At 44.1% G+C, this 18,346-nt stretch overlaps 1 protein-coding gene across 2 annotated transcripts in view; it reads right to left on the bottom strand.

The window, feature by feature from the left end:
• Positions 1–18,346, bottom strand: part of Mov10l1 (Mov10 like RNA helicase 1) — a 73,196-nt gene that overhangs the window by 9,396 nt on the left and 45,454 nt on the right. For both annotated transcript variants that reach the window (XM_048444892.3, XM_085678857.2), the window contains 5 exons: positions 17,694–17,815; positions 15,969–16,068; positions 14,769–14,933; positions 11,595–11,768; positions 1,991–2,140 (listed from right to left, as the gene is read on the bottom strand). In XM_048444892.3, coding sequence (XP_048300849.1) covers positions 1,991–2,140; positions 11,595–11,768; positions 14,769–14,933; positions 15,969–16,068; positions 17,694–17,815 — 711 coding nt within the window. The remainder of the gene's footprint in view (positions 1–1,990; positions 2,141–11,594; positions 11,769–14,768; positions 14,934–15,968; positions 16,069–17,693; positions 17,816–18,346) is intronic.

Here is an 18,346-nt window from a genome sequence, read left to right as displayed (position 1 = left end):
ACACACCACTGCCTGGCATCCTGTGTCTTTTTACTGGGGAATTGAGTCCATTGATACTGAGAGATATTAATGACTGATAATTTATGTTATTTTGTTGTTGTTGGTGGTGGTAGTAGTGTGTGTGCTTCCCTTCTTTTGGTTTTTGCTAGTGTGAGATTATTTATTTCCTGTGTTTTCACGGGTGTAGTTAGACTCCTTGGGTTGGCATTTCCTGTGTGGGTCTGACATAGGTCCTCTGTATATATACTATGGTTGTTTTTGTCAAAGCAGGGACTATCTCTGCCTCTTTTACCTGTTTTTTGGGATCCCTTTCCTCCTACTGGGTTGCTTCATTCAGTCTTAATATGAGGGAATGTGCCTAGTTTTATTGTAACTTGATATGCCATGTTTGGTTGATATCCTTGGGAGGCCTGCCCTTTTCTGACGGGAAATGAAGAAGTGATCGGGGGGAAAGGGGAGGTGGGGGGGGGGGCTGGGAGAAGAGGAGGGAGGGGATGTAACAGGATGTAACATATGAGAGAAGAATAAATAGAAAAGAAAAAAAGAACATATGAACTTGGACTTGTGAGTGAGCTACACTGCAGCATCATGATGGAAGATGCTCTGTTTCCAGAGAGCTATGTGGCCAATGGCCCCAAACTTACCAAGGAGGAAAAATAGCCAGCACCAAGTGGCTGTGGGTTCTTAATCAGGTTATTGCTATCTCTGTGCCACCAGGAAAACTACATACTCACTCTTGCCTCTTGCCCCACTTCAGAAAAAAATTTCATAACACACACCTGCATGGTCTTGACAACTGCCGTGCAATCAGCCCTTCGTTCGCGGCTCTAGGACCTCTCCTGAGCTTTGGTGCCTTGTGTACCAAAGGGGCAGGAACTCAGCTACTAAAACTTGTGTTTGGTATGGAAGGTACCGCTAGTCACAACAGTTTCAGAACCGGTAAAAATAAACATGGAGAGTTTCTGGCTGTCACAACCTATAGAGACCTTTATAGGATCAGCAATACCTGCTGCCTTACAATCCTTTGTGGAAGGGTGATCCTCACAAACGCTAACAGCATTCATTACTTCTGAGACATACTGGTTGAGGGCTGCGATGGACAGCTTTCTTTTATCGAGACAGGGTCTCACTCTGTAGCAGACTGGCCTAGAACGTGAATAACCCAGACTAGTCACTAACTAGCAGCAATTCTCCTGCCTCAATCTCCCAAGGCTACTGCTAAAGATATGAACTACACATAGAAAGATGTTTCATCATCATCATCATCATCATTATCATCTCAGAGACCCTCCTGCCAACTTCCCCAAGTTCTGGGATTGAAGCTGAAAGCTTTTGTTTTCTCTTTCTTTTTCTTTTAAATGGTTTTTCAAGACAGGGTTTTTCTGTGTAGCCCTGGCTGTCCTGGACTTGCTCTGTAGATCAGGCTGGCTTCGAACTCAGAGATCTGCCTCCAGAGTGCTAGGACTAAAGGCATATGCCACCACTGCCCTGACAAAAGTTCTTTTCCTTCCTTTCTTTCTTCCTTCAAGATTTAATTATTTATTTTATATGAATGCTCTATTGACTTTATACCAGAAGGCATCAGATCCCACTATGAGCCACCATGTGGTTGCTGGGAATTGAACTCAGGACTCCTGGAAGAGCAGCCAGTGCTCTTAAACACTGAGCCATCACTCCAGCCTCCTGAAAGTTTTTTCTTAAAGGGACAAAATACCAAGATATTCCACAGGTCCTTATGTAAATATTTATGATGTAATTACCTAGAATGTAAAAATAATGCTCAGCCCTGGGTGTAATAAGATAGGTGGCTGGTTAGTAATGGCCATGAGGTGTATGGTTTACCAATTTCCTATCTTCAGCATCACTAGAACATGGTTCTGCTTCTCTGAAAATCTCCTGCTGTTCAAAATGAGCTTGTTTCTGGTCTTCAGAAACCAAAGACCAAGGGCCACAGTGATCGTATACGAAGGCAGAGTCCGGGTGGGCTCACCTGCTTCCTATAGGGTGTGATGACACCGATATCCTTGGAAGAAACTTGGCTGGAGACGTTCTGGGCCAAGAGGCAACAGTAGCGCATGACTTGGACAGCCTCGGCTGGGCTGAACCATGACGGGCTTCTCCCTTCACGAGCCTCATTTCCCTGAGATAGTGAGAACATAACATGTTATTTACCTAGTGATGTTTACCAAGGATCAAAGAGCTCAAGTAGGAACTGGGAATACACAGTAAACACAACAGAAAAAACATCTCTACCATCATACAGAATTTATAACCTATGAGGACAGTTATCATTAAGTAATTTGGAAATTAGAACCATCTTTTTAAATAAAAAGTATTTTTGTGTCCCCCTCACCCCAGACAAGGTCTTGCTACATAGCCGTGGCTAGGTTGGAACTCACTATGCACAACAGGATGGCCTTGGCCTGAGTGCTGGGATTAAAGGCATGTGTTGTCACATCTGGCTAACAAAAAAATGTTTTGAGTCAGAGTCTTACTATGTAGCCCAAGCTGACATAGAACTTGCTAGGTAGATCAGGTTGGCTTCAAACCTACAGAGATTCATGTGTCTCTGCCTCTCAAGTGCTGGGATTAAAGGCCTATAGCACTAAGCCTGGCCTAGAACCACATTATATTTTATATAAGTAAAGAAAGGGATGGTTGTACAAATCTACCATTTTAGGGCCAGAAATGGTGGCACATCCCTTTAATTTCAGCACTTGGGAAGCAGAAACACACAGATCTCTGTGAGTTCAAGGCCAGCCTCGTTTGCATAGTAAATTATAAGACAGCCAGAGCTACAAAGTGAAACCCTGTCTCAAAAAGCAAACAAACAAACAAAGAAATCCTGAAGTTCTACGAGATGGATAAACCCTGAGGAATGCTGAGTGAAACAGTCAGGCAGCGGAGTATGACTGTATAGTCCACTTACACAAGGTCATCATGGGAGGCTCCCAGGGGCAGGGCTAGTGGAGAACTAAGATTTTGTAGGGAGGGAGTTTCAGTTTTGCAATATGAAAAGATTCTAGAGATTGTTGGCCAAAAACTATGAATATACTTAACAGCACTGATCTTCAGTTTAAAATGGTCAACACAGTGAAGTTTGTGATGCGTATTTCCCCATAATTTAAAAATGAACAAAGCTCAGTGTGATGATGCACATCTTTATCCCATCACTGGGTCTGAGTGTGAGGTCAGCCTGCACTACTTACCAAGATCCTCTCTTATAAAACTCAACAAAATAAAAAGTAAATTAGATAAAGCTATAATAATCGCAATTACCTTTCAGAACAGCCTGTTTTACGATATGTAATTTTATCCATTTTTATTTATAATATAACCTAAATATCTTAAACATTAATGAGAAAAAGGATTATGGTAGGATTTTAAAATTATTTTATTACCTTATGCATGTGTACCATGTATGTGTCTGGTGCTCACTAAGGTCAGAAGAGGGTATCAGATCTCTTGGAATTAGAGCTACAGATTGTCTTAGTTAGGTTTTTATTGCTGTAAAGAAACACCATGACCATGGAGACTCTTAGTAAAAAAAACATTTAATGGGGAGGGGCTCGCTTACATTTTTGGAAGTTCAGTCCATTATCATCATGGCGGCATGCAGGCAGATGTGGTTCTGGAAGAGCCAAGAGTCCTACATCTTGCAGGCAACAACTGACTCACTGGGCAGTGTCCTAAGCATAAGAAACCTCAAACCCACTCCCACAGTGATACAATTCCTCCAACTAGGCCATACCCACTCCAACAAAGTCACACCTTCTAATAGTGCTGCTCCCTATGAGATTATGGAAGCCAATTACATCAAACTACCACATTCCACTCCCTGGCCCCATAAGCATGTAAAATATCATAATAAAAAATTTAGTTCAACTTCAAAAGTTCCCATAGTCTATCATAGTCTCAACAATGTTTTTAAGTCCAAAGATCAAAGTCTCTTTGGAGATTTATGCAATCTCTTAACTGTAATCACCTGTAAAAATTAAAATCAAAAAGCAGATCACACACTTCCAATAATATTGGCACAGGATATACATTACTGTTCCAAAATGTATGGAAGGGAGCATAGTGAGGAAGTACTGGACCAAAACAAGACCGAAAACCAGCTGGGAAAACTCCAAACTCTGCATCTCTATCTGTATCTCCATGTCTGATGTCAAAACCACTCTCTAAATCTCTAACTTCATTCAGTTTTGTTGACTGCAAGACACTTCTTTCTCTTAGGCTGGCTCCACTCCCTGTTAGCAGCTTTCCTTGGCAGGCACCTCATGATTCTAGCATGTCTATGTCTAACATCTTATGTTCTCCAAGGCAATCTAGGCTTCAACTTCACAGGCTTACTTAATAGCCTCTCTACTAGGCCTCCATTTAGGAACACCCTAACACAATGCCTGGCCTCAGTGGCTTTATTCCATTACTCCTTTTTTTTGTTCTTAACTCTAAATCCAGAACCATGTAGCAAAAACTGCTAAGTTTTGCTGCTTGCTGGGGCTGGAACATGGTCCCCTTGTTCCTTGTTTAATTACATCTTCACCAGCTTTCTGTTCTTTACTGCCTAAGATTGGCTGTCCTTAAACTTGCTCTACAGACCAGGCTGGCCTCAAACTCAGAGATCTGCCAGTCTCTGCCTCCTGAGTGCTGGGATTAAAGGTGTGCACCACAATACCCAGCTCTAAACTTTTCTTTGTTTTCTTTCTTGGATTTAGCTGAGTGGGATCTTGCCTTGAGGTCACTACTCCATTCCATTTATTAATCCATTTATCTCCTTTTCATATAAATCTTCATTATACTTATCACTAATAGCCACACAACAGAGTTTTATACTAAATTGGTTTGAGATTTCTTCTGCCAATAGAATTAAGTCAAATCTCTTTACTTTAGCCTCAGGTAGACTCTTCAAACAAGGTCAAAAGGCAGCCACTTTCTTCACCAAAATATCACAAGAACAATCTCTAGGCAACATACTAAAATTATTCTCCTCTGAAACCTCTTGAGCAACCCCCCAACAGTTCAAATAACTCTCAACACCTCTAACATCTATGCTCCTACTATTATGACCCTTTAAGCAGTGCTTAAAGCATTCCACTGCTTTCACAATCCAAAGTACCAAACTCCAAATTCCTTCAAACAAACCCATGGTCAGGCCTATCACAGCAATACCCTAATCCCTGATATCAACTTGTCTTAGTTAGGGGTTTTATTGTTATGAAGAGACACCATGACCACAGCAATTATTATAAAGTAAAACATTTAATTGAGGGGAGCTGCTTACAGTTTCAGAGGTTCAGTTCATTATCATGGCAGGGAACATGGCAGCATATGGGAAGCATGGTGTTGAAAAAGTTGACTGATCCACTGAGTGGTATCCTGAGCATAGGAAACTTCAAGCCTACCCTCACTGCTGTGGACTAGAATATTTATTTAACTATGTAAAGATGTGCTATATTTGTTTTACCTTGCCTGCCTAAGGCACCTGATTGGTCTAATAAAAAGCTGAATGGCCAATAGCTAGGCAGTAGAGGGTTAGACAGGGATGACGGCAGAGAGAATAAAGAGGAGAAGGAATTTAGGCTGGAGAGAAAATAAGGGAGAAAGAGAGAAAGACATCCTGGGCTGGCCAGCAAAGCACCTACCTGCCAGCCAGAGGAAGCAGGAAAGTATGATATAAAGAATGAAAGAAAGGTAAAAAGTGCCAAGGCAAAATATAGATTAAGAGAAACAGGTTAAATTAAGTTATAAGTGCTAGCAGGATATGTATAAGATAAAACTGATCCTTCATAACTAATAATAAGTCTCTGTGTCATGATGTGGGAGACAGCAATCTGAGAAAGCCTGCTATACCTTATAGTGACTTTTTCCAAGCAGGCCATTCTACTTCAACAAAGTCACATATATGTGCAGTTTTCCTGTCCTGGGAGCTGCTTCAATAACCACACAGAGGCTTGTATTAATTGTAAATGTTTGTCTGATAACTCAGGCTTATTACTAATTAGCTCTTACATTTAAATTAACCCATTTTTATTAATCTATGTTTTGCCACATGGCTCATGGCTTTACCTGTCCTCTAGCACAGCCTTTCCACTGTAAAATATCTGCCTACCTCTCTTATCTGGAGTCTAGATACCCAAACTAAGACAGGACAGAGGAAGAGGAATTTCCCTCCTGTTTCTGGCTGAAAACTTAGCATTTGCATTCTTTTGTTGTTGTTTTTTTCTTTCTTTTTGAGACAGATCTCTAACTGTCTCAGAGACAGCTCTAGCTGACCTGGAACTCACTATGTAGACCAGGCTGGTCTTGAACTCACAAAGATCTGTCTGCTCTGCCTTCTAAGCTCTGGAATTAAAGCATGTGCCACCACTGCCGGCTTTTATTTTTCCTCTGGAGAGGCTAAGGTAGAAGAAATATGAACTTTAAGCAACAGCCAAGATTGAAAACAAGTCTACCCCCTTGTCCACAAGGCCTACAGAGTGAGGTTGCAAGATTTCTATTCTGGCTGCATCGCCCGCAAGCGGAAGGTAGGATCTGAAATAAGCTTTCACATCATGATGCCACAACACTGTTTATCCAAACTTCTGCTCATGTCTCTTGAGGAAGAAGAAAAATGAATCCTGTTTACTTTTAGGCCAGAGAGAGTAAAATCCCTACAGTTATTTTAAAAAACGTTTGGCGAACTACAGTCCACGGCTCCAAATAAACTAGGTACCAAGAAGGACCCTAAGAGGGGTGCATGGATCACTCTGGGAAGGGGAAATAGATGAGATCTGCTAGGTAAACTGGGAGTTGGGGAGCCACAGAGAGGAGGGGATGGGGGATGAGAACATGAGGGAATGGGATGGTCAAGTTGCGGGAGGGACAGAGTGGGAGAGCAAGGAAAGAGAGATCTTGATAGAGGGAGCCATTATGCGGTTAGGGAGAAATCTGGTGCTCGGGAAATTCCAGGACTCCACAAGGACGACCCCAGCTAAGACTCCTAGCAATAGTGGAGAGGGGGCCTGCACTGGCCTTCCCTGCAATCAGATTGGTGAATACCCTGTCATCATAGAGCCTTCATCCAGGAACTATAGAAGCTGAGCTCCGGGACTTCAGTAGAAGACAAGGAGAACAGATTATATGAGCAAGGTGGGAGAGGTGGGTCAAGATCATGATAGGGAAATCCAGAGACAGCTGACCAGAGCTCACGGGAACTCAGAGTCTAGACCAACAGCTGGGGAGCCTGCATGGGACCAAACTAGGCCCTCTCTGCATATGAGTGGCAGCTGTGTAGCTAGCTTGGTCTGTTTGAGGGGCCCCTGACAGTGGGACCAGGATCTATCCATGTTGTGTGAGCTAGCTTTTTGGGGTCCATTCCCAGTGGTGGGATGCCTGGCTCAACCTTGATGCAGCGGGGAGGGGCTGACTCACCATGGGAGACCTTATCCTTTTGGCGGAGTGGATGGGGAGGGTGGATCTTATGAGGCCATATTGTCCTGTTCAGTGCTGCTACTAAAGCAGAAAGCAGCACAGCCCAAGTGTCTGTGCAAGATGTATACTGTGACTTCTCTATGACAATTCCTGTGGCAAAAAGACACAGTTTCCTCTGGGCCTGTTTTGTGGTATCTAGGATTTCAACCCTACCCTGAGCATGCCATAAACACCTTACTGAGCAATTCTATCTGGTACATTTAAATCACAGGTGGGCACCAGAACATTCTGTCTGCTGTCACCAGAGGTAGCCAAGCATTCAGTAAATAAGGGCCAAGCCTGCCAGCAACACTGCAGTCAATTCACACAGGGATATAGTCCTTTCTGCTCAGATTGGCCGTGGACCACATGTTCTCAGGGCCTAGAATTTAGCAGATTATCTGACATTCAGAAAATGCTGAAATATGATTAAATCACTTGCAGTGATCTCTATATCCGCTGGAATACAAATGGACTTTTTCACAGCAGAAGCAGGGCTTATTCCCTCAACGGCTTCCAGGTCTGACTCTATTCACAGGTCTTCATGTGGCCTATCCAGACCACTCTTATCCAGCTGCTCCCAGTGACCACCTTCCTGTGACAGAGCCAGGTGCAGTCTACTTGGCTATCCCTGCCGACTCACAGCTGCACAGATTATGCAGACAAGCAAGAGAGTCCACCTCTTATGGTTACAAGATCTCTGAAACTCTGCCTGCCTGATACAGACCTCCCAGTTAAAAGTGTCCATAAAAGTCAGACGTGGGGGCTTCCACATGTTATCCCAGCACTAAGGAAATTGAGGGAAAAGGATTTTGAGTTCAAGGTTGGCCTGGGTTGGCAAGACTGTCACAAACAAGGCAGGGGGTGTGACTCATTAGGTAGAACACTTGCCAGGCATGATGCATGGAGTTCTTGGTTTGATCTCCAGCACTGAATAAACTAGGTATGGTGGTGCATGCCTATAAACCTAGCACTTAGAGGTGGAAACAATGGGGCCACAAGTGGAAGGTCATCCTGAGCTATATGTCACGTTCAAGGCTGACCTGGTATACATGAGATCCTGTCTCAAAAAACATAACAAGGGGCTGGACAGATGGCTCAGAGGTTAAGAGCCCTGGCTGCTCTTCCAGAGGTCCTGAATGCAATTCCTAGCAATCACATGGTGGCTCACAACCATCTGGTGCCCTCTTCTAGCCTGCAGGAATACATACAGGCAGAACACTGTATACATAATAAATAAATTTTAACACCAAACAACAAAAAGAACAACTGAATACCTGCCCACGAGAAACCTGTTGAGATATTTACCCTGGATCAAACAGAGATACTGGTCCACAGGTCACTCCTCCTCCCTCTCCCAGAGTGTGTTCCCTGGCCTCTGTACATGTACTCCCAGGGTCTGGTGGTGATCAAATGTATATTTCCATCTTGCTTCTCAGGGACTGAAAGGTACTTTTATCTTAAAAGGTCTCCATACTGGGACGAACATGGTAGCATACATCTTTAGCACATGTCTTTAACCCCAAGGCAGAAGCAGGCAGATCTCTGCGTTCAGTGCCAATCTAGTCTACAGAGTGGGTTCCAGGTAGTCAGAGTTACCCAGTAAAACCCTGGGTCAAAAAGAAAAATCCTCTATATCCACTTGTATTTTTGGACTCCCTTCCACCAGCTTGTACCTTTATGGTCAACTATATAATGTATGTGTGTGCATACATATATCCCACACACTTCATCTTTGTGGTACTGAGGACTGATCCCAGGGTCTTAACACATGCTAGGTAAGTATTTTATTACTACACTGCATATTTAATATACATTTAATACTGGACACTTTTATTTACTCTAACTTTGTATAATATGTTTTGTAACATCAAGTCTAGTAATTCATTTGTCTGGTTCTTTTTGACAATATTAAAAATTGACTAAAGTGGCATATTATTTGTGTTTCAATAAATAAAGTTTGCCTGAATATTAGAGAGCAAAGCAGCCATACTAGTCAGTCATACAAGCTAGGCAGTTGTGGCACACACACCTTTAATCCCAGGACTCAGGAGAGGCAGATGGGATCTCTGTGAGTTCAAGGCCACCCTAGGCAACACAAGATTGAATCTGTCTAAAAGGAGAAACAGAGCTCACACAAAGGTGATCTCAGCATTGGGGAGGTAGAGACAGGAGTAATATGGCTGGGTGGAGAGAGAATATAAAAGGGAAGAGACATGAATTCAGTGGAGTGTAGAGTCTGAGATTGGTGGAGAGCATTGCAGGATCACGCCTTTGTCTGAGCCTTGGTAGAGGTAAGGTCTCTCTAGTGGCTGGCTGCTTTGCTTTCCTGATCTTCAGCTTGAACCCCATTATCTGTCTCTGGGTTTTTATTATTTGTGATACATAGGACTGTACTTATTTTCTTTTATAAAACATTTTTAACTGTCATTAAAATAGTCCTCATTAAAAAAAAGCTTGTGGTATTGTTTTTGTTTTTCAAGACAGGGTTTCTCTGTGTAGTAGCCTTAGCTGTCCTGGAATTTGCTTTGTAGACAAGGCTGGCCTCAGAAATCTGCCTGCCTCAGCCTTCTGACTGCTAAGACTAAAGGTGTATGCCACCATGTCTGGCCTGTGGTAATTTTTAAAATTAGACTGCATTAAAGAATTGAGATCTTTAAGATATTGAACTCTCATTTATGAATACATCCTCATGTGCTCAAGTAAAGCTTTGTGCCTTTGTTCCACCCTAACACTGGTTATGCCTCACGAGGCTCATTTCTGGGCACTCTAGAGAGATTCCTTCCACTATAACAGCCACTTGTCTTTCCTGATGTACTAGAGGCTTCTGACGATGGGTAGAGCTACCCAGACCACAAGGAGGATATTCCTGAGGTAGGGGCGCACATTAGGACTGTCTCTGAGAGGGTGCTCCAGAGTCACCAGCACACATGTCTTCAAATGCACTTTCAACAGACCCAGAACACCTTTTGTCCTTAAAAGATTTAGAGAGAAATTGAGTCAGGGACTGCGCTTGGGTGCAGCTGTCTGTGGGCTCACATACCTACAAGACCAGGCTATGGGAGAGGAGGGCTATTTGCCATGATCCTCCCTTCTGGGTGTGACACTAATTTTGGATCATAATTCAAATCCTCTTCCCTTTTGAGAAGGTGAATGTAAAACTTGATTTCTGGTTATGACAACCAAATTCCCAATACAAACTACCTGCTTTTAGTGAATTCCTGCAGTTCATTATAGCTAATGAGCATCTCAACCCCACTCTGTGAGGTCTTGTAGGAAGAAGCTCTGTCAGACTCTGGAGCTGGGGTTGAGTGCTTGACTGGTCCTGAGAGTAGGGCAAGTACTGTCAGGATGTCAGTCCTGAGTGCCCAGCTTCCAGTGGTCTTTCCTGCCTTACTTCTCAGCCTTCTTTTTTATTCACAGATTTATTTTTATTCTTCATTATGTGTCTGTATGTATATGGTAGTGCAAACTTAAAGGCATCAGATCTCCTAGAGCTGGAGTTTCAAGTGGTTATGTGTCACCCAATGTGAGTGCTGGGAATTGAACAGAGGTCTGTGACTGTAAAAAACTCTCCTAACCACTGAGCCATCTCTCTAGCTCATCCTCCCAGACTTCTTTTTTTTTATTTTTGAGACAGGGTTTCTCTGTAGTTTTTGGTGCCTGTCCTGGAACTAGCTCTTGTAGACCAGGCTGGCCTCAAACTCACGGAGATCCGCCTACCTCTGCCTCCCAAGTGCTGGGATTAAAGGCGTGCGCCACCACCGCCCGGCCTCCTCCTAGACTTCTAATCCACACTCTGAGCTCTTTGATACTGGCTTGTGATTCCTTTTGGAACCCAGTATTTACCTAATGCAAACACCAAAGGGCAGGACTTGCAATATCTACTCTTAAGCTCTTTCTGTATGGACTTTCTGACAAGAGAGGTCAGCAGCAGCCCTTTCTTGCTGCTTTACACTTAAGAGATCAGAGCTTGTCATCCCCACCTCAGGCCCATGGAGAATGCTTGGCTAATGTAGCACAGACAGGGGACTCACAACACTGGGAACATCATGGTTGTTCTCTAAATGAAGACACCTCCTCCTCCTCCCCTTCCTGCAACACCAGATGCAAGGAGCACTCAGTAGTCAAGGCAGACTTACCCTCACGCCATGGAAGATAAGAGGGAAGCCTTTTCTGGGCAGCTTCTCCCAGCCCAGCAGCGAAGTCACTACTTTGGGATCAGCACAGACCTCAAGCTCTCTGTGATAGAACAGGCGAGAGGGTAGTGCCAGCAGGGCCGAATGGGACCTATAGTTCTTCACTAGCTTTGTGACCTGTAGGGAAAGGGTAGGCACAGGTCACAAGGAGAAGTGAAAACCATACAGCTCCTGTCCAGGTTTTATCCCTGTTGTCCTTGCAAGGCAAGCTTGAAACCAACCATCTTAATGCTAACTTCATCGGGTAGTTCCCTGTTCCTGCCTCTATCTGTTCTATTAGCTTGAAATCTGAGGCCAGGACAAGTTTCTCAGGTGACTCTGAATCTCAAGAATCCATTTTAGCAGAAAAGGTAAACATCAGGAGGGACAAAAGGTCTCTTTTGTGATTCTTCTGGGTCCTGATTGTTGAGTGTCTCTTAATGGGTGCAGTCAGCTCTGGATACTTCTTTGTGCTGCAGTTTTTGCCTTTGATCTGCCACCTTACTGTGGGAGCTCACGTGTCTCAGTTTCCATCTGGAGTCCATTCTGACTTGTAAGTCATTTGAGTTCAAGCTTGTCTGCTTTGCTTTTTCCAATAACCTTGAGGGCTGTTGGGAGACTTCTGATTTAGCCCATGAGGAAACAACACACCATCTAGTAGAAAGAATATTGCTGATGACAAACCTCAGGAACATCAAGATAGAAAGTGAGGCTGCTTCCAAACAGCAAGCGCATGTTAGTTAGAAGGCTGCTCACTCAAGGACAGGAATGGTCTTATGGTTAGACACTGACTGACTATGCTGTGTTTTACTTCTGCTTTTGTATATAAGCAAGTTCTAAAATAAACTCTGGGCTGTTTTGACATTCTATCCTATGTTTTCTGTCTCAGTTTTTTTCATCTGACAATTCCTTAGCCTTAATGTCCCCCAAATCCAGGAACCCTAGCTGACTTTGTGGGAGCAGGCTCCTACATCTTACAACCTCAGCCTTTAAATGAAGTGCTATAAAGTTCTGACCCAGTGCTGCGGGCAGGAAGTAAGAGCTGCTCTAACAGCCCTGGCACATCTGTGGTCCTGGGGAAAGCACCAGCGTGAGGAAAAAGTTGTTTCCTCCAACTGCTTGGGAAATTGGTGCAATACAAGCATCTGTCCTTGTTCATGGCTGTGATGGTCAACTGTCACTGTCAACTCCATTAGATTTGGAGTTGCCTAGGAGACACACCTCTGGGTGACTCTGTTGAAGGTATTTCTAAAGGAGTTTAGTAAGGTGTGGGTGGCACCAACTCATGGGCTAAAAAAGGAAAATGGAGGAAGCCAGATTCTGTTTCCTGATGGCAGATGCCTCATCCCACCATGCCTTCTTTGCCATGCCATATTATCCCCTCAAATGGTGCCAAAACAAATCTTTTTCCCCACGAAATTGTCCCTGACAGATATTTTTTCAGTGCAACTGAAGTAATTATACTGGCAAAATGCCCGTTAGCCCTAGGACAATAAACTACATTTCAAAAAGCAGACTGTGTCTCACTATGAAGATTCACACCAGCCCCAAAAGCAGAGAGAACAAGGGAAAGAGGAGGAAACCACTTCTTTTTCAGAAAAAGATTTGCATGTCCCAACATGCACAGGAGATGGGTGAGAATGTATCTCTGGGCAGGGCAGCACTCAGGCATCCTCTCTGACCCAGGAGATGCCATGCTGCACCTCATCTTAGGGGCACCTGTGAGTTCCTCTGCTCCTGAGACAGCAGGCACCTTTCTTATGAGTGTTATCCCATAGATCCTCCTCAGCCTGAAGAATCACAACATACGTTCCTCAGTCTGTGCAACACTCACTCCTTGGATTTCCAATGGAGGAAAGGGTTTTATTTCTCTGAAAACCTCTCATGACTACTATACTTCATTAACACCAGGAAAACAAGTTCAGATGGAAATCTGTTGGTATTATAACAGTTTAGTAATAATAAAGTTTATACAGAATGTTTAATTATAGAAGTTTCTAGCCATTTAATGATGTCCTACAGAGTTCAGATTTCCAAGTTCATTCTGTTGTGAGCTCCCAAAGATGCAAGTTCCAAAGTCCACCTTCAGAATCTGACAGTGTTAGGTGCAAAGTGTCCCTTTCAGGCCCTAAACGGCAGTTCCACTGGCACTGTCCTAAATGACAGACTGGGCTCAGCTCACGCTGGGCTCTCACAGGTACACAGAAGGATTGCTGCCAAAACCCAGCTTTCCTCAGAAACCTTGACAAGTGGGTTTCTGCTTGTAATGAAAAGCTATTACTTCCCTTATCTGCCCCATTCAGCCAACTATCTCCAGAATGAGCATCTAGCTCCTTATTAACTCAGACAAGCCTTCAATAGGTCAAAGCCCCATGCGAGCTCTCAGGCTATTCCAGTTAACTCACCTACCTCCTGCCACAACACAACCCTTACAACTGGCAAAACTCTCCCGCTATTTCGCCTCTCTCTGCCCAACCCCAAGAGATCGCCTTGGAAGTCTGAATAAGCTTTCCCTTCCACTCATGGAAGGCTCTGGTTTTTGATTTCACCAGGCTCTCACTTACACCCAGAAGCACCTAGGTCAGAGGACCACATAGGACAGATCCCTTCACGCCTCAGGGGCAGGCCCTCTCTTCCTTCACATAGTTATAAAAGCCATTTTCTGTTTTCCTAAATTTACAGAGTAAGGCAGATTTAACTTCTTTTATTGTCTTGGATCCCCAAACTCCACATCATCAGTGTTACAATTCCATGGCACCCTCTGATCCAAACAGCAGTCCCTGTGGGGCAGAAGAGCAGGCAGAAAGTACCTTAAATGCTACCTGGGAAGTGGAAGAGCCACACATGCTGCTTATCCTCCTCCCCAGGTATCTGGGCATCACTGTGCTGAACGTGCTTCCTGAGGGGAGGAGGGCAAGGAGCAAGAGGGTGTTTGTGGAGACGGAGATACATCCAGTTCTCTTACGCAGAAGTCTTTGCTCATGTATGTGACTCATGGGCAAGGGGAGGTGAGTGAGAGCAGTGTGGCAGCTGTCCTCAGCTGTCCTCAGCAGCCCCTCCTCCAGCCAGCACTGTCTGCTCCAATAAAACTTTGCTCTTTCTCCATTTGTGTGGCAAATCAGAGAGTTTGGAACTCACCAAAAGAGGGTTGTATGCACCACAAGCACCAAAGGCATTCTCGTCTCTCAGGTATGCTGGTCTGGACATCAACCTCTCCAACATAGACACATTCAACCCATAGGCCATGGCCAGTCTGGACTTGATGACTGGGCCAAGCTGCATGGGGTCTCCAGCAAGAACAATCTATAGCATATACAAAGATGCCGGATTAGTGTGGAGTAGACAAGCAAGCAGTCCAGCCACAGTAGAAGAGCTCTGAGTAGGGTAGGGCTGGGGTGTGCAGGCAGGGCCCCCAAGGACACTCTGGTTATGTGGAATGAGGGAAAACAGAGAGACCACGGTGGACACAGCTAGTATTGACAATGACTTAGACCGAGAAGTGGGAAATGAGAAACTGGATGGGCTCGAGACTCAGGTTTCTTCACTAAGCAGCTACTATCTGCTCTTATCAGTCCTGGTACAGCAGTACAGCTGCCTCTTCCACTTATCTCTCAATGTGACAAAAGTCTCAGGCATGCAGCTTGTATTCTGGAATTTTCTGCTGTGCCTGACCATGGGAAATTATCCTTGGCCTTTTCCATGATGTCCTTTCCTGGTAGGCTTCACACTCATTAACATCATGCTGACTAGACTCGGGAGTGTTTTAATTAGACCAGTCCTTGTTTGTTCCTTAGTTTCTCCTAGACTGTCTCATAGAGCCTCGTGACTTGAGGGGAGATGGTGGAAACACATCTGGAGGATCCCAAGTTTACAGCTGGGGGAACTGAAAGAAACATGTTCTAAAATGATAATCCATGTCACTGTCCCAAGTAGCAGAGAGAAGACAAGATGGGGATCTACCAGAAATACACAGAGCTGGAGGGGCTGGGGGTCTGAGTGAGGAGCCCCTGAAAAATGTAATGGAATGACAGTCAGCTCTTAGCAGAGCATGAGGCCCTGTCCTCTCCCCTCTGCCATGTGGAATACCCACACTGGAAACTTCAGCTGATGAGTCTGCCATTGAGTCCCAGTACCTACAACGGCTCTTATCTTCTGTTTGCAATAAGTAAATAATAGCAAGCAAGGGCCTTTCTTCCCAGCCACAAAGGAGTGACGCTGTGATGAACAGCACAGCACTGACCTCCCAGATCCTCAGGTCCTAGTCCTTTCATTTGAAGGTTGTGACTGTCACCGAGGGAAAACAGTAAGACAGAAACACACACAAGACACAGACCTTACCTGACCATTGATGTCTGAAATCAGTCCCAAAGGAATAAGGCATTCTGGCTCACTTGCCTGCCCTGCCTCGTCCACAAATACGTGTGTGAAGTATCCAACTCTAGAGCCAAAGATGTCTGAATGGTAATTTCATTGTATTGTTTAGCAACCGTTACCTAACACATATTGGCAAAACTCTGCTCTGTGGTGCTGGGATCACAGTGGGGTTTTCCAGGGAAGATAAGACCAAGAGGTATGGTAACATACAAGACTTGGAGTCACAGAGCTGCAGGCCTGCTAGGAGATTCATACGCATCCCTATCGGCAGTTGGTGTTCTGTAAGCAGAACGTGTACTGGTTTGGAAGGACATGAAGGGGTGAGGGTGGGTATGAACGAAGCCTGAGTGCCTCCTGGGAGCTTAGAATTCTGGCACCTTGCATCACAGAAACCCTTCACCCTTGCTTAGACCTGCACCCTCCCGTCCAGCAGCCTCTTAGCCAGGTGCGGCTCTTAAGCATCTTACAGTGGCTAGTCTGACTTAAAGAGCTCTTATTAATTACTTGAATAATTAAATGTAGACTGTCTCATTAGTGATTTCATACTGGTTACATAATTAAATGACATTGTGGGGCCAGTGAGATGGCTCAGAGTGAGTGTAAAGGTACCTGCCACTAAGTACTTGAATTTGATCCCTGGAACATACAGGTTTGAAGGAGGAAACCAACTCCCTCAAAGTGTTTTTTGACCTTTACCCTTGCACCCGCACATGTACATACAAAATAAAATATTAAAAATATTAAATTCCTAGCTTAAAAATAAATAAAATAGGTAACTAAAGAATCTTTATGAAATAATTTGCAACTTGCTTGGGGCTAGCTACACTTGGCTCTCTCTGCTCTTGGATGCCTAGAACTCAGGTCAGAAAGGTGAGCATGTGTGAGCCTAGGTAGTCATCCTCATAGCTACATCTGGGGTAACTCTGCTCCAAGCTGCAGAGCTGACTGTCCTTAGGATCTCAGAAATTGGGACTCACCCTCAGGGAAGCTTGCTCCTCCTCCTCCCTCAGTCTGGCCTGTGCTACCTCCTCTTCTTACCAAGGCCTGGCTGCTGCCTCCCTGGCTCACTTCTAGTGCACTGGTATGGAGCTTCCTCACTCAGCTTCTTTCCAGCTCTTGGGACATTCCTCCTAGCACTGAGGACAAGTTCTTGGGAAACTTTCTCTGGCCCTTAGCCCATCCCTCCTGACCTTCCTGCACCATCACTGCTCCATCTTCTCGGGAGACACCACTAGTGGGTACTTGAGCTGCCCCCACTCAGGATTAACCTCACAGAATTCAGCTGTTTCCTAAGTAGCCTGCCTTCCATAGATCCTTTAAGCTACTCATTCAGTAGACTTCTATAAACTAAGGGTCATACCTAATGCCTCTTCTAGAAATTCAAGCCTCTTGTTGCTCCTATCTCCACTCTTGCTTACTAGGCCCCAATTCTGAGGTTTCCATTCCATAAACACGCTGAGGGCTCTCTAACCACTGTCCATGCTGCTCGCCCACCTGCCTAGCCACTGTACTGCTGAACCCTTTGAGTCTCTTGGTCTCATCAATACTCCTGTTTCCTCAGAAAAGACGCCCACCCCTTACCGCTCTTATCCTATGGCTGGCACCTCCCTCCCCTACTCAGTTTCCATCTGGTCAACCTCTTCTGACCTAAGTGTGGGGGACTCTGCTCCTCCAACATTCGACACTTACCTCACTCCTATCTGGTAGAACAGTCCTGCACTGCTACATGTGGTGATTATTATCCTGAAGCGCGAGGCTCTCCAGATATCTTCTCCATCTCTGCAATATGGTTTGATGGCATCAATAATAGTCTGAGGCAAAGAGGTTAGAGTCAGTTTGGGTTTCAATTTATTGATCATTTCCTTAAACTGGACAAAACAGCAAGGCTGGGAGGAATTCTACAAGATAATCTTGCCCTGTTGCTACTTCTTAGTGATGATTAATTATTAATGATTATCTTAAATTAAAATGTCTTATATTTTCATATTAAGTTCATGTTTTATGAACTCTAAAGGCATGAATATACTACTACCCTTTACATGATCCAGAAAGCAACTTACTATGTTTTTCTAGCCATAATTTATTTTTTGAGCAATATTTATTTATTTTATTTATTAAAAAACAAACTAGGATACTCTAGTTTTCCAAAAGGGACAATGGTAACCAAATCAATAAAACAGAACTAAAAAGAAAATAGAATATATTTGAAGAATTATATCTTAGGAAACAGGAGTATTGATGAGAATTTAACAAAACTGAGAATGTCCACAAAAGCACTGTTAATTTGGAGATAGGGTGAGAACATAATGAAAATTCAGGAATAAGAGCCCACCATGTAGCTG

This window comes from Myodes glareolus, chromosome 19 (genome assembly GCF_982192425.1).
Source record: "Myodes glareolus chromosome 19, mMyoGla1.1, whole genome shotgun sequence".
In the NCBI taxonomy this organism is placed as follows: domain Eukaryota; kingdom Metazoa; phylum Chordata; class Mammalia; order Rodentia; family Cricetidae; genus Myodes; species Myodes glareolus.
This window is presented reverse-complemented; position numbering and strand designations above follow the sequence as displayed.